The sequence below is a fragment of the Stegodyphus dumicola genome, chromosome 9 (assembly GCF_044657685.1).
Source record: "Stegodyphus dumicola isolate Sdum_Otavi_A_Nest chromosome 9, ASM4465768v1".
NCBI classification, from domain to species: domain Eukaryota; kingdom Metazoa; phylum Arthropoda; class Arachnida; order Araneae; family Eresidae; genus Stegodyphus; species Stegodyphus dumicola.
The window spans coordinates 177,698,743-177,714,320 of record NC_140776.1 but is presented as its reverse complement, the minus strand read 5'-3'; the positions used below and the strand labels follow the sequence as shown (position 1 = coordinate 177,714,320).

The following is a 15,578-nucleotide window of genomic DNA, read 5'->3' as shown; positions in this document are numbered from 1 at the left end:
ACAAACGACCTGGAAGATTGACGAATGGTGTGATCTTGCTACACGACAATGCTCGTCCCCACGTCGCTGATGTGGTTAAGACACAACTGGCAAAGTTTAAGTGGGACACGCTGCAACATCCTCCATACAGCCCAGATTTGTCGCCATGCGACTTTCACATTTTCGGGAAACTGAAAAAACATCTCAAGGGTACCAGATTCGTGTCGGACGACGCCGTGAAGGAGTCGGTTACAGATTTTTTGAATCGACAGCCCAAGGAGTTTTATGAGACGGGGATCACACGGCTCATTTGTCAATGGGATAAATGTCTCTATGTTCATGGAGACTACCTTTAAATAAAGTACTCTGTTTGTCATATATTCGCATTGGCTCACTTTCATTTGACTCGCCCTTGTAGTAGAGAAGTGAAAACGTTGATACGCTGGTCGATCATTCTTCAGCCTCCATCAACTTCCATCTAAAATGATATCCATGGATCAACACACACAGCATCACATCCAAGGATCGACATGACTTCCTTGTACGGAATATTAAATTATACGCATTTTTGCCGCATTTCATTTAAACTCGAATTTCAGTAGAGATATATTTCTCACTTAATTAATTCAGTTCTGACATCGTGACAAAGCAAAAATACATAAAACTTCAATATCGTTATTAAAAATTGAAAAATATGAAAAGAAAAACTTTTTAGATTTTCAGATTTTATATTATGTCCCTTTTTTAACGTTTTGCGCGTTACCCTTAATTATTAAATATCATGTTCTTCGAACTTAAACCGTAGAATTCAATTCAAGAGCGCTATCACACACACACAAATATATATACGTATATATTGTAGATTAGTTCGCAGCAATAATTAATTATTTATTTGTAATTCAATTTCATTTAAAATTTAATTAACTTTAAATTTGTTTTTTACGAATAGAGAATGTTTCTTAAATTCAAATTTCATTCCTTGCAGCAATGGCGCAAGAGAATTATTTAAATTTAACTTAACTCTACTATATGCTAAAAAAATACATTTGACTCTATAATTCCTTCATTTTATTTTCAACAGTTTGAGAAGTGAATGAACGCAAAATGCCAAAATGAAATTAAGAGCTCTTCTGGACAAATTGCCCCTTTGGACTAACGCAAAATCAAGCAATTCATTCAGTGGGCAAGAAGGCAGATTTTTCAGTGCACAAAACTAAAAGTTTACTTTTGGTCCCTTTGGGCAAAAAGACACTGAAGGTGCATCACTATTCTGCTAAGTTTCAATTTAAACAAGTATGCCTGCTATAGTAGTAAAAATTAGACTTAACCGCACTTAAACAACTTTTAAATTGTTGATAATTCTACAACAATTGCATGCAGATTAAGGCATAAAAACCTTAACCCGAAGATAAAAACAATATAATTCAGTCATTTTTAAATCACAAAATGCAGAATTTACCAATATATAAAAATAAAAACAACTGAGCTCACAGTGCCGAATAACAAAGTGGGGTCGCTAACGATAATTACTTGATTTGTTGATTATTTTTTCATTGTTTATTCCCCTTTTCATTTTCAATTTATTCATGTTTCATATTTGATGTTTCACTTTAAAAAAAAATTTCAAGATTCATTCTTTAAATATGCTTATAATTTACTTCATTCCACTAAAATTCTACTGCCTTTCTAAAAAGGTGTAATATAATAAATTAGTAAATAAATTATTTTATTACTTTGCAGCTTCATCTTTCTATACTTTGGTGCGACCGATTGCAACTAAAAGGGGAGGTGCACAACTACATGTTATATCAGCTCTGTATACAAAATTTCAACTTTTTGAGTCTACTCGTTTTTGAATTATGCGAGATATATACCTAGGTACAGACATCACGAAAAATTCTCTTCTAAATAGATTTTAAATCCTTTTTGCAACCCCTTTTGGGAAAAAGAGTCCTTTATTCTGTCCGCACGTGCAGATGTCACGCGAAAATCTCTTTCAATTACATTTGATAGCGGTCAAAATGGATATTTTAGTTAAAATATGAAACCCGAAAATTTTGGCGATTACAATAATTTCTTTACTTCCTACAAGAAAGTAATAATATGAGAAGATGAGAGGAAGTTTAAATTGTAATATCCCTTACTTGGTTAGCATTCTGACTCAAAATACAAATTATATGTGCAATATAATTCGTATTTTATTAATACAAGAAAACTTTTGTTATGTTCAGGCAAAAAGTATAAAATTTGCTAATTAAGATACAATAACACGCCGAACAAATACTAATTCAGAAGTCAAACAACAAAAAATCAGCGTTTTGAAAATATAACGCTGGTTTTTGTTGTTTGACTTCTGAATTAATAAAATTTGCTATTAAAAGAGGCAGTCATTTCATTAAATTGAACCATTTCCGCCAAATTAAATTTACAAAGACTTGCTTTCAATTTATAAATGAAAATCTTTTCCGCTTAGTTATATTAACTGCTGCCATTTTACAAAACCGAATCTTACCGGCTGAATCCAAATAAAAATTTAAAATGAAACAGTCAACAGCCTCACGGACAAAAGGATTAATTCTTCGGGTATTTCTCGTATTTTAGTTTGTTTTCTGAGTAAGCAAATTTTAGTTTGTTTCTATTTCTATTTGTTATTGTTATTATTATCATTTCGAATAAAAATTACTGACTAATAACTGTCAGCAGGAAAACGAAAAATTAAGCCTAGTTGTTACGAGACTCTACCTGAATTATGTTCATTCAGTCGGTACTCCATTAAAAGAAACTTATAATCAAGTAATACGGGCAATCCACCCAATTAATTCACTTAAAACAGGCAATCCACCCAATTAATTCACTTAAAACAGGCAATCCACCTTAATGCAAAGTCATGGTGCATTTTTACTTCATTTATTCTAAACATAAAAAAAAAAAAAAGATACAATGTTGCCAAACCGTAAAACTTAATCTTTTAAGAAATTGCATAAATTGCATTTATACAATCGTTGAGTTGCTCGCGACACTAATTACTCTACTGAGAAACCTTTCGACAAGGTCGAGGGCAGAGAACTGCTTTATAGGATCTGACTTTTCAACGTTTTAATTATTAAAATGAAATGTTCCACACTTCATTTTTAATAATGAAGTCATTTTCAATTAAAATTGACTCTTGAATTACGCGGGGATTAAAGACGTCGGTTTATAGCGTAGTTTCAAATCTGTATTTTTACCTTTCTAAATATTTAATTACTAGCAGCTTGGCTTTAAATGTACCGGAAAAATGCCTAAAGGGAATACCAAACGTTAAATTTAAAAACTGCGCAGAGTTTTTAAATTTAACGTTCTCTTCAGAACAACTTTATCGGAAAAAAAAAAAAATTTCATATAACAAAATTACAATGAAATAAGCAATATCCCTTAATACAAATATTAGTTATCGTAATAAATAAATTAACCAACTTCCCGTTGTAAAATCTTAAGAATTCAAATGGTATAAGGGAAGTTAAGAATTCAAATGGTATAAGGGAAGTTAAGAATTTTCTTTCCCCAAAATAAACCATGCAATACTTTTTATATAATTAAAATTACATATAATTAAAACATAATATAAAAAAATACAATGAAATAAGCAAAAAAATCTCATCTTTTCAAGAGAAAACAGTCAGCAGTTAATGAATGAAAATCTGTTGCCAAAACCACATTTCACAAAGAATGAAACTATTCAAAATGATGCGATAAAATCGAAAAGATAAAATCTAAAAAAATCTGATTCAAATTTTGAAAAAATCGCTTCGACGTGCGACGACGACGAAGCTCATGTCTACGTGCACTTATATACCAAATTTCGTAGCCCTGGGTCTATTAGCTGACACGCAAAGCACGAACGAAAGGCACACAGTCTTTTTTTATTATTATATGTAGAGATTACTAATCTAGAAATGGCAATATTAAAAACAGATAAACATATATTTTAAATTTTAATGAATGTTTTACTCTGTATTCATGCGCAGATGTGAGTACTTTTCATATGCAGCTGTAAAAGACATGCGCATCGATACAGAAATCATAGGATTCCTGCATAAAAGATAAGTAAATACATGATTATTACGCGGTTGCCATAGCCTATATATAAATGATTCTATACAGTGAATCTATACATCTAATTTGACATAATAGCGGATTTGTTGCCAATCTAAAGAAACTAAGCTTCGCAACAGCAAAGATAACGCCTTTTAACTTCCTTGCACGAAGTAAAAAGGAAGTATTGTAATCGCGAAAACTTTCAAGCAGCATATTTCAACGAAAATATCCCATTTTGACCTCTTTCAAATGCAATTTAACGATGTATTTCCGTGATATATGTACGTAAGGACAGAATAAAACACTCTTTTCCTCCAAAAAAATTATAAAACTGCTTTAAAATGAATTCTAAAGAGAATTTTTCGTGGCGTCTGTACGAACGTATGTACGTATTTCGCATAACTCAAAAACGAGTCGCCTCAGAACGTTGAAATTTTGTACATAGGACTGCTATAACATGTAGATGTGCACCTCGTAGTTTGGTTGCAATCCGCCACACCAAACGTATATAAATATAATTATATATATATCCACTCTGTTACCCGGCTCAGTGATCTCAGTTTCTTTACTCGTATATGTTTGTAAATTGTACATTTTTTGCTTTAAAAATATGAAATGAATGAGAATTATGTTGTTTTTATCTTCCGGTTAAGGTTTTTATGCCTTTAGTAAATGTCTATGCAATATTTTTAGAATTATCAACAATTTTAAAGTTGTTTAAGTTACGCTAAGCCTAATAATGTTTTTGATTGCTCTTGTTTACATTTGAAACAGCAAGATAGCGGATTTTTTGCCAATCTAGAGAAACTTAGCTTCGCAGCAACAAAGATAACGCCTTCATTTATTATTTAAATCATGCTTAATCCTTTCTAGAATTTTTTCGAGGAAATAAGCGTTCAAGGTTTACTTCGTAATTTTTAATACAGATATTTTGAGTTTTTATGCATTTTTGCCTTGTTGCGAAGTGAAAACTGAATTAATTGAATGAGAAATACTCAATCGTCTGTGAAAAACTGTTTCTTTTTTGTTTTGTTTGCTTAATTTCTTTTATACATCGTTCTAGCTTTATTATAGTATTTGAATAGAACATGTGGCAACGATTTTCTTTAAATGATATAAATTTTGTGCATTCTGAGTTATAATATGAACGAAATATAATACTGTTAAGTGAACCTAGCGCTAGTGTGTCGCTATGGTAAACAAGTGAACTTTAAAGAATGCATTTATACTATTATGGTTTATGCGGTGTCGGCGAAGTAGGTTTAATTCAATCTAATAAGTTTAAATGAAATGCAAGAAAAAATGCGTATAATTTGATATTCCGTACAAGGAAGTCATGTGGTGTACACATCAGATTTTTTTATTATTGCGAGTTAAATCATGTTTAATCCATTCCGGAATTTATGCGAGGAAATAAATGTTTGAGATTTACTTATTAATTTTTAATATAGATATTTTGAGTTTTTATGTATTTTTGCCTTGTCGGGAAGTGAGAACTGTATTAATTGAATGAGAAATACTCAATCGTCTGTGAAAAAGTGCTTCTATTTTGTTTTGTTTGCTTGATTTCTTTTATACTTCGTTTTAGATTTATTATAGTATTTGAATGGAACATGTGGCAACGGTTAGCTAATTCTATTCTTTAAATGATATAAGTTTTGTGCATTATGAGTTATAATATGAACGAAATATAATACTGTTAAGTGAATCTAGCGCCAGAGTGTCGCTATAGTAAACAAATATAGTGAATTTTAAAGAGTACATTTATTCTATTGTGGTTTATGCGCTATCGAGGAAGCAGATTTAATTCAATCCAATAAGTTTAAATGAAATGCAAGAAAATATGCGTATAATTTAATATTCCGTACAAAGAAGTCATGTGGTGTACACATCAGATTTCTTTTTTCTTTTCATTTAATATAGCGTCATCTGAAGTGTCCATTTTTATAACATATTTTTGTGTTATTTTGTTATGAAATTGAGTAATATCTGCATGCATTTCACAATAGCGGAATTAAAAAAATAGCATTTGCAAACTGCGTGACCTTTTCTTTATTATTTTTATTAAAGCATTTTCCAGTGTATCTTTTAAGGGGAAAATGTATTCAATTGAAGCCCCTGTATTTTACGAGGATAGCTCAACTTTATTTCGTTCAGTATTTCACTAGCGTTTCGTTTTTTATTTCTAGGTACCCGCGAGCAGGCTTTTGTGAGTAGCCTCGCTGCTGCTGGCTTAGCCATTGGAGTCGGACGCGCCTGCGCTGAAGGCCGAGTCAAAACTTGCGGATGTGGCCGTGTGGCCAGAGAACCTCCCTCAGCCGATTTCAAGTGGGGTGGTTGCAGCGACGATGTGGGATACGGAGTCAAAGCCGCGAAGGCTTTTTCCTCAGAACCCTTCGACAGGCACAAATTCAGGGCTGATGAAAGTGTACGCCTTCACAGGCACAACAGCAGAGCAGGATGGAGAGTAAGCTCTTGTTTCAAATTAATTAGAAATAATCAAACATTAAAGTTTACTTATCTTTAACATATTCATGGGCTGTCAGTCATCATCATTTTTGGATCTGAATTGTGCATCCATATGGGCCCGTAGTTGGGCAACCGGATTTATTCATGTAACAAACATATTTCTTCTTATCCGTTAGTGAAGAATCTCGCGGCTAATAATTAAGACAATTAAGTATGACGATCACTAATTTATTTATGAATTAACACATTAACACCAAGTCGGGCTACATTACCTGGCTACTTAAAGAGCTGCCTTAACATGATTCACAGCCTCCCTCGGACGACTGTGTCGGCGGGGCGCCAACCCGCAGGGACTTCTCATGTTCATCGCCACATGTTCACACTGAGGGCTGCGCGGGGAGCCGTCCCCCCCTCCCGACACAGCACTTAATATCTACATGTGAGCGTCCCCACAGCGAAGGCAACAGACACGACAGCACCAGTACGGTCCATGCCAAGCCTGTGCCTACCATAGGATGGACCTATGGTTCTAGTCCTGTGAAGTCTGATTATATACCCAAGAGACCGAAGCTGTCAGGACACAAGTCCAGTCAGTGGTCTGGGATAACCCCGGGTCTCCTCCCATAAATGATCGGTTCCGGAAATTCCCACCAGTCGATCCCCTGGGATCGTTTTTGCCCAGCGTCATTAGCCTATACGAGCCAGAGCCTGGGCCAAGGCTTCCAGTATAGTTTCCAGTTTAGTTTACGAGTATGCTGCAACCCTCCTAGCCGACAATAATCGGTCTCATGGTTAACGCAGCACACCCGACGCAGACAAACAACAACCAAAATAATAATAATAATAATAATGAAATAAATAAAAGATTAAAATATTCAAAGTCCTATTCCTGTGATAGTCTAGTTTTCATTCACAATCCTCATATTTTCTGTTGCATAGCTATTCAAGAATTTTCTTTTTTCAATTACATTCTGTTCATTTATTTTTCCAAATCTGGTCCTCACACTCTCGGTCAGTTTACATTCTTCCATAAAATGAGCTGCATTTCCGTACTTCCCACAAGCCAAGCATTGATCATTGCCCTGGAGATTAAAACGTTTTAAATAGGCCGGGAATCTACCATGATCCGTAATAACTTGAATAGTATCTATATTATTAAATAGATCCATTTTTCTTTTTATGATCAAAATCCTCAAGTAACCCTTATTTTTATTTGAACCATTCCATTCCCGAGCCCATTTCTCAATTATACTTGCTTTCATTTTTCTCCAGGTAATTCTTCTGGAATCATTAATAGCCTCATAACTATCACCCTCTCCCAGAGCAGAGTATAGTTTCCAATATAGTTTCCGTATAGTTTCCAGCGGGGTCACGTGGAGGCTGACGTTGAGCTGTGGGAGACGTTAGCAGGCGCACCTGAAGCCATTCCCACAGCTCCTGCCCATCGATCAAACGCCGGGTCTCCTGCCTTCCGCCACTCCCCCCCCCGGAGGTTAACCTAGAGAATTCTGCGAAGCTACTGGCTAGGATCTGTACCTATGCAGTCTAGGCCACGGGAGTATAAAATTTATGAACTCGGTGGTTCTGAAGGCCCTAGGAAAGGTCACTTATTGGCCGGCCTCGGGGTCTGGCATGTCCTGAGCGGTGTGGAACCGTAGCCATAGGGCTAGTTCCCCTTGGTTTGCTGGGTAACGGCCCACTGCGACGGGCTCGCCCATGCGACTGGCAGGAGCAATTGACGACCAGTGCTGCCTGGTGTCATTTACAGGTGGTGCGCTGCTCCCCTGGAAGGGTAATAGTGGAGGTTGAACCTCCACGAAGTGCCTAAAGGGGGAGTGGACCCGTAATGTGATTTAGTTCACGAGGCGGGGCAGCCAAGATTGTTGCTGTTTTTGCTGCCTTCCGCCACTGCCTGCGACGATCTCCCGCGCACAGTTCACGCAGCCTACAGTGATTTCCAGCCGGTTCGGGACATTCAACCCCCGGATTAGGGAACCGGCAGTTCGGGCTTTGGATCAAACACCAGGTCTCCTCCCGCTGTGCGGCCGGTTCTGGATATTTGTCCTCGGGTCCGAACGCCACCCGCCATGAATTAACACACAAAAGAAATAATAAAAGTGAGAGAATATTTTAGCTACAGTGCTCGCGCGAATCATTCAAAGTTCCTAACTCTAAAATGGCCTATTAAAAAAGGGTGGTGTGTGGTGGTGGTGTATTTAATTATGGTAAAGCATACAAGGGCCATCTGCCTAACGGGAGGGATGCTTTCGTGGAGGACTTTCTAAAGGAAACTGGCTCGTATACACGTCACACATGGGGAAAACCACGAAAACGCCCATGCAGCCAGCCCGTTCGTGGGATTCGAACCTCGGACCGAACTACCAATGTTCAGCGACTTTACCGCTCGGCCGCTGGTGAGCCATAAAAGAAAAGGACTTTCAGTCACTGGTGACCGCTGTTGTACTGAATTTCTCCTACCTCCCATGTAACCGTTTTCACGTGCTGCAAATCCTCAAACAGCAACTTATCTCATCCAAAATAGCTGTCACTGTGTTGCTAGAGAGTGAAAATAATTGGCCACTTGAACTAGCCTGCACGGTCTAATCAAACACATACTCCGATTCTCTCCGGAAATGCCTAGCAGCAGTCGCCAACCATCAGCAACAATTTCGTACCTACATTCGTCCAAATCACTGAAGATACTTACTACTTTCAGCAGAGGCATCCGCTATTCAGCTAACTGAAAAGTCTCAGGTTCAATTTCCTGTGAAGGCATATTGGTTCATCAAAAATTCTACTTACAAGAAACTTGATGATTGCATTATAAACTGTAGAGACATTTGGTTTTTTGGAAGCAGGGGATGTGAAAAATGAGCAAACCTCACCGAGCGTGGTGACCACTACACCACGAAGGCATGCTGAGAAGGCTGAAAAAATACCTTTTAAATTACATAGGTTATTAATGTATATAGTTATCATTCAGTTACCAAATCAGTTAATAAATTTAATATACGTGCTCTGCTGAAAAGAATTGGTTATTAAGAATTTTTTAAAGCTTGCACTCGTCATTCTGTATTCGTTCTGGCATAGTATCAGCAGAATGAATTCATAAAGTATGAATATATTATTATTACATTAAATATATAAATACAAGGTGTTTATAAAGTCCCGAACCCATTTTGATGTTTAATAACTCATAAAATAATAAAGATAGATTAAAATGAATAACATAAATGGTTAGATAGATACCGTTTCATGACCCTTGTCAATGAACTTCCACGTGTGCCTTCTTTGTCACACGGAGAATATCAAGTCGATATTCAATTTCACGCCAGGTACCGGCAAGCATGTCAGCATTTAAGGCTATTGCGGTTGTAATTCTGGCTTTTAGATCATCCATCTTCGACACTCTCCTCCGGTAAACGTTGTCCTTTACAAATCCCTAAAGGAAAGAGTCCATAACATTGCCATGATTGCCAAAAACAAAAGAAAGAAAAAATGCAATTAATAAGCAGACGATATTTAGAAAAGTACAGATACTTAGACTGGAAAATGAAATTATCTGAAATTGACCACACGCGCAGACGATATTTACAAAAGTAAAGATATTCAAACCTGAAAAGGAAAATATAGAAGTTATTCCATCAATAAATGCCATAAGTTTGTTTATATCTTCATTATTTTATGAGTTATTAAACATCAAAATGGGTCCGGGACTTTATAAGCACCCTGTACATTGTAGTAATATTATTATATTATAGTTCTTCGAGAATTTCTAGCTCATAGAAATAAAGTAATCTTTCTGAAATACTTATGTTACGGGAATACTTATCTGAAACGGATAATTTTTTTGTGCAGTCTTGTTCTAGGCAAGAAAGTTATGTATCCTGTTTTCTCCTTGGGTTATTCGTATATTAATCAATTTAGTGTCAGGATTTCAAAAACTTTTAGTCAGCTGTATTTTTACTACCTTGTACGAAGTAAAAAGGAAGTATCGTTATTGCGAAAGGTTTCAGGCAGCATATTTCAACGAAAATATCCATTTTGACCGCTATCGAATGCAATTTAACGATGTTTTTGCGTGATATCTGTACGTAAGGACAGAATAAAAGACTCGTTTCCTCCAAAAAAATTATAAAACTGCTTTAAAATGAATTCTGAAGAGAATTTTTCGTGGCGTCTGTACGAACGTATGTACGTACGTATCTCGCATAACTCAAAAACGAGTAGCCTCAGAACGTTGGAATTTCGTATATAGGACTGCTATAACATGTAGATGTGCACCTCGTATTTTGGTTGCAATCGGCCGCACTAAACGTATATGAATATATTTATATATATATCCACTCTGTTACTCGGCTCAGTGATCTCAGTTTTTTTACTCTTATATGTTTGTAAATTGTACATTTTTTGCTTTAAAAATGATTGAATTATGTTGTTTTTATCTTCCGGTTAAGGTTTTTATGTCTTTAGTAAATCTGTATGCAATATTTTTAGAATTATCGACAATTTTAAAGTTGTTTAAGTGCCGCTAAGCCTTTTTTTTTTTTTTTTTTTTTTGATGGCGGCCATTGATTGTTTACATTTGAAACAGCAGACTAGTGGATTTGTTGCCAATCTAGAGATACTTAGCTTCGCAACAACAAAGATAACGCCTTCATTTATTATTGCCAATTAAGTCATGCTTAATCCTTTCTGGAATTTTTTCGAGGAAATAAGTGTTGAAGATTTACTTCGTAATTCTTAATACAGATATTTTGAGTTTTTACGTATTTTTGCCTTGTCGCGAAGTGAGAACTGAATTAATTCAATGAGAAGTACTCAATCGTCTGTGAAAAACTGTTTCTTTTTTGTTTTGTTTGCTTAATTTCTTTTATACATCGTTCTAGCTTTATTATAGTATTTGAATAGAACATGTGGCAACGATTAGATAATTCTATTCTTTAAATGATATAAATTTTGGGCATTATGAGTTATAATATGAACGAAATATAATACTGTTAAGTGAACCTAGTTCCAGAGTGTCGCTATGGTAAACAAATACTAGAGTGAATTTTAAAGAATGCATTTATTCTATTGTGTTTATGCGCTGTCGTCGAAGTAGATTTAATTCAATCCAATAAGTTTAAATGAAATGCAAGAAATAATGCGTATAATTTAATATTCCGTACAAGGGAGTCGTGGTGTACACATCAGATTTTTTTTTTCAAGTAATCTCTTTGGAAATAATGGAATGTCTGTTTATCTAAAGGCAGTGCAGGAATTACGTATAAGTTACACAAGCTTTCTTCGCCCCCCCCCCAAAAAAACCCTTTAGGTATCTGAAAATCCTATTTGGCACTGGCATATAATACATGAAATTATAAAGGGCTCCCATATCTCCAATAGCTTATCAGGTCCAAATCCGGCCCTGTCTAAAGGTGACAGCATCTTTGCAGCATAAACACTATTTTGCCTTCGATGAAAAGGAGCCACACATTCTCTTCAAGCGCGCTTTAGTCTTTTTATGGAATGAAAATTTAAAAAAAACATTTAAATTTGCTGCGGTTCAGTGGTGGAAGCGCGTCTTTTCCGTTTAATAGCGCAGTGTTTAACCATTGCTCCGTACCCTACATTAATCGCGTTCTGCATAAATAAGCAAGACACTCATCTTCGCCAATCATTTGTCGACACTGATATTCAAATGTCGCTGGCCTTCTGAGCTTTAAGCACCGGAGTTCATCGAGTAAACGGATCCAATCGATTCGATTCGGCCTATCAAAGTCGTCGACAGCTCCGCTGTCCTCACTCGCAGAACGGACCTCGCTCTTCTTATAATCGCCGATTCTCAGTCGTCAGTCAACCGCTTATCGCCTTTTGAGCAGCACGAGCAAAGAAAAACATTCATCCGAATGCTCTTGTTAAAGTGCTCAGGCCCTTGTACAGTTGCAGTGGGCTGACTGAAAATTAAATGGACACAAATTTGGCAAAGCAAAAGCAGTCCTCAGCCTCTTTACTTTTCGGCACATGGAACAAATTTTACAAAGCATTTTCATTACACTGTTTTCTTAAGGGCAGGGCTTTATTTCTAAGATTAGAAGTGCCGGAGCCCTATGGAAGACTGTCAGCAGAGAGGAACAAGAGTAAATAAATAAATAAAATGACTATTAAACTCCTTAATGACTTTAAAATTAAATATGTTTCATAAGAAAAAATTGAATTTAATTAAATAAATTTAATTTAAATAAATTAATTAAATTTAATTAAATAATTCTTTGCGCCATTGCTGCAAGGAATGAAATTTAAATTTAAACAAACACATATAAAAGTAAAAAAGCAAATTTAAAGCCAAGATTTTAAAAAAAAAGCAAATTTAAAGAAAAAAAAAAGTAAACATATAAAGGATTTAAATCCTTATATGTTTACATTTAAGGATTTATATATATCTTATATGTTTACATTTAATAATTTTTTTAAATTCTTTATATGTTTACATTTTTTTCCCCCTTTAAATTTGCTTTTCTTTTTTTTTTTTTTTTTTTTTTAATTTTGGCTTTAAATTTGCTTTTTTACTTTTATACGTGTTTGTTTAAATTTAAATTTAATTTGTTTAAATTTAAAATTAAATAGTTAATTATTATCAAATTAATTAAAAGCTATTTAATTAATGTGTATAAATTGTTATTTAATCAATAATTATTAGATAATTAATTATAATTTAATTGATAATTATTAGATAATTAATTATTATTTATTGAAATGATTAAAGATCGAAGTAATTAACTAATTAAAATTAAATAAAATGTAAAGAGATAAATTGAAATTTAATACGCGATTTTTAATATAATTTTATAGTTCAAATAAAATTTTCGAGATAAAATTTCTACTGAAATTGTTATTTAACTACATACAAGAAGTGCCGCAGCCTTCTTATTCAGGGCTCCGGTGTGTTCCGGTTAGAATTATGATTTATTACAGAAACTAAGAAGCACCAGAACCGAAATCCGATGGGTTCCAACCCAATTTAAGTTCTGATCGTAGGGGGGTGGGAGTTCTTTTATCATCACAAAAATTAAATATACTTAAAGTATAGCTGATGAAAATTCCAGGGCGAAACGGAATGAGGGTATGAGTGGGTGGAAACAAAAAATGAGGGGAATCTTGGTGAGAGAGAATGTACTTTTTGACCGCGGCTCTCTTTTGATATAATTATTGCCATCAAGCAGATGGGTGTCAGGGGTAAATGAGTCCTGAATCTGACTCCTAAGGATGAATGTAAAGTTGCTGGTTACGCTTCCCCCCCCCATTAGTGGATACTGTGGGAAGACGATGTATAGGACGTGCTTGAGCAGTTTATCTCAATATTTCCCTGTTATTGTACTCGCTGTCACTTAACGCACATTTCAGAACACAAATTTTCCTTCCTGCGAGGATAACTAACTGTAAGCATCGATAAAAATACACTAGATACGATGTCATGGCGAGAAATTTAGGCGTTCCTAAACAAACTCCTCCAAATTTATTGCTTTTCTTAAAGGGAATGGTTTCCGCATGCGAGTGAGGGGACATTACTTGAACGTCTCATGTTCTCATGAGTTCGTATTTCTAGGGAAATAGAGTATTGCAAGGTCTGCTTATTGTTAAACTAAAACGTTAGGAATTCTATATTTTATTCCCTTTAAATTGATAAGCACCGGAGCCGGGCTCCGGCGCAATTTAAGCACTGCTTAAGGGGGACGGCGGACTTTAAAATAACTAAAAATCAACCAAAATATTGAATTTTATTTTTACTCTCATAATATTCCTTATACAAAACTACATCCTATGCAAAAAACCGAGTTCAAATATTCTAATTTTTAAAGAAGTTACAAGCATTTCAAATGTATGTAAAAAGAATGTATTTCAACGGTTATTTATTGATGTAATAATTTATTTATATATTTGCTCAAAAGAAATGTTTATTTCTTTAAAAAAAAAAAAAAAAAAAAAAAAAAAAATGAAGGCTAGAAAAGTCAGTATTGACAACTTTTAATGAATTTAACTTTGGGTATGTGAATGCTATACGCGTAGTACAGGAAGAAACGAACTTGTTTTCCCTATTCGTTGCAAAAAAGCGTGATGAACGTCGCTTGAACCAAAGCAAAAAGAGGAGTTTACCTGCTTGGAAAAAAAACAGAAATAGTAAAAAATATTGTAAAGCATTTGTAGTTGCTTGCAAAGTTCTTTTTTACAATAATTTAAAAGGCGAAAACCAAAACCAAGAATCAATTTTTTTCATATATAACATCTTTATTATTCTTTGTAGCCCTCACTAACTCCTTACTGATTTCATGCATGACAACACTTCGAAAACTAAACTGAAACTATAGGTGAAGTGAAAATAGTAGTTATTATCTAGTAGAAGTAGTTGTAGTTATTATGACCAATAATAATTGTAATAATAATTAAAAGATAATGTGAGAACTGAATTAATTAGTAGCCCATGGGCAATAGGTAAGCGGCGCTGAATCGTCTGTGAAAAACTGTTTCTTCTTTATTTATATAATTTATTTTATACATCGTTTTAGATTTATTATAGTATTTGAATAGAACTTGTGGTAATTCTTCAGATCATATAATTTGTATGCACTGTGAGTTATAAAATGAATAAGATATAAGCTGTTAAGTAAACCTAGTGCCGAAGTGTCGGTATGGTAAATGAATATAATGAACTTTATATTCATTTACTATACTGACACTTTTTATATTAGCATTTATTATATTGTGGTTTATGCGCTATCGACGAAGTAGGTTTAATTCAAAATTCCTTAACTGTTAATTCAATATGTTTAAATGAAATGCAAGAAAATTGCGTATAATTAATATTCCGTACAAGGAAGTCATGTGGTGTACACATCAGATTTTTTTATAATCAGATCGGTTGCGTGAGCTTCTTATATAAAGAAGAAAATATGACTTCAGAGCACAGTTCACTAACAAATACATAATTTTAATTATTGCTTTTGCTATTAAACAATCTGGATCATATGCTGGTCTCATAGCAATGTCCCAAAAAGAGAACGTTGTCTAAAATT

General features: G+C 34.5%; 1 protein-coding gene across 5 annotated transcripts in view; it reads left to right on the top strand.

Annotated features, from left to right (window-relative positions):
* The window catches only part of LOC118206068 (protein Wnt-11b-1-like), a 152,750-nt gene that overhangs the window by 118,506 nt on the left and 18,666 nt on the right, over window positions 1-15,578 (top strand). For all 5 annotated transcript variants that reach the window (XM_085824390.1, XM_085824391.1, XM_085824393.1 and 2 more), the window contains one exon: window positions 6,246-6,523. In XM_085824390.1, the coding sequence (XP_085680516.1) occupies window positions 6,246-6,523 (278 nt within the window). The remainder of the gene's footprint in view (window positions 1-6,245; window positions 6,524-15,578) is intronic.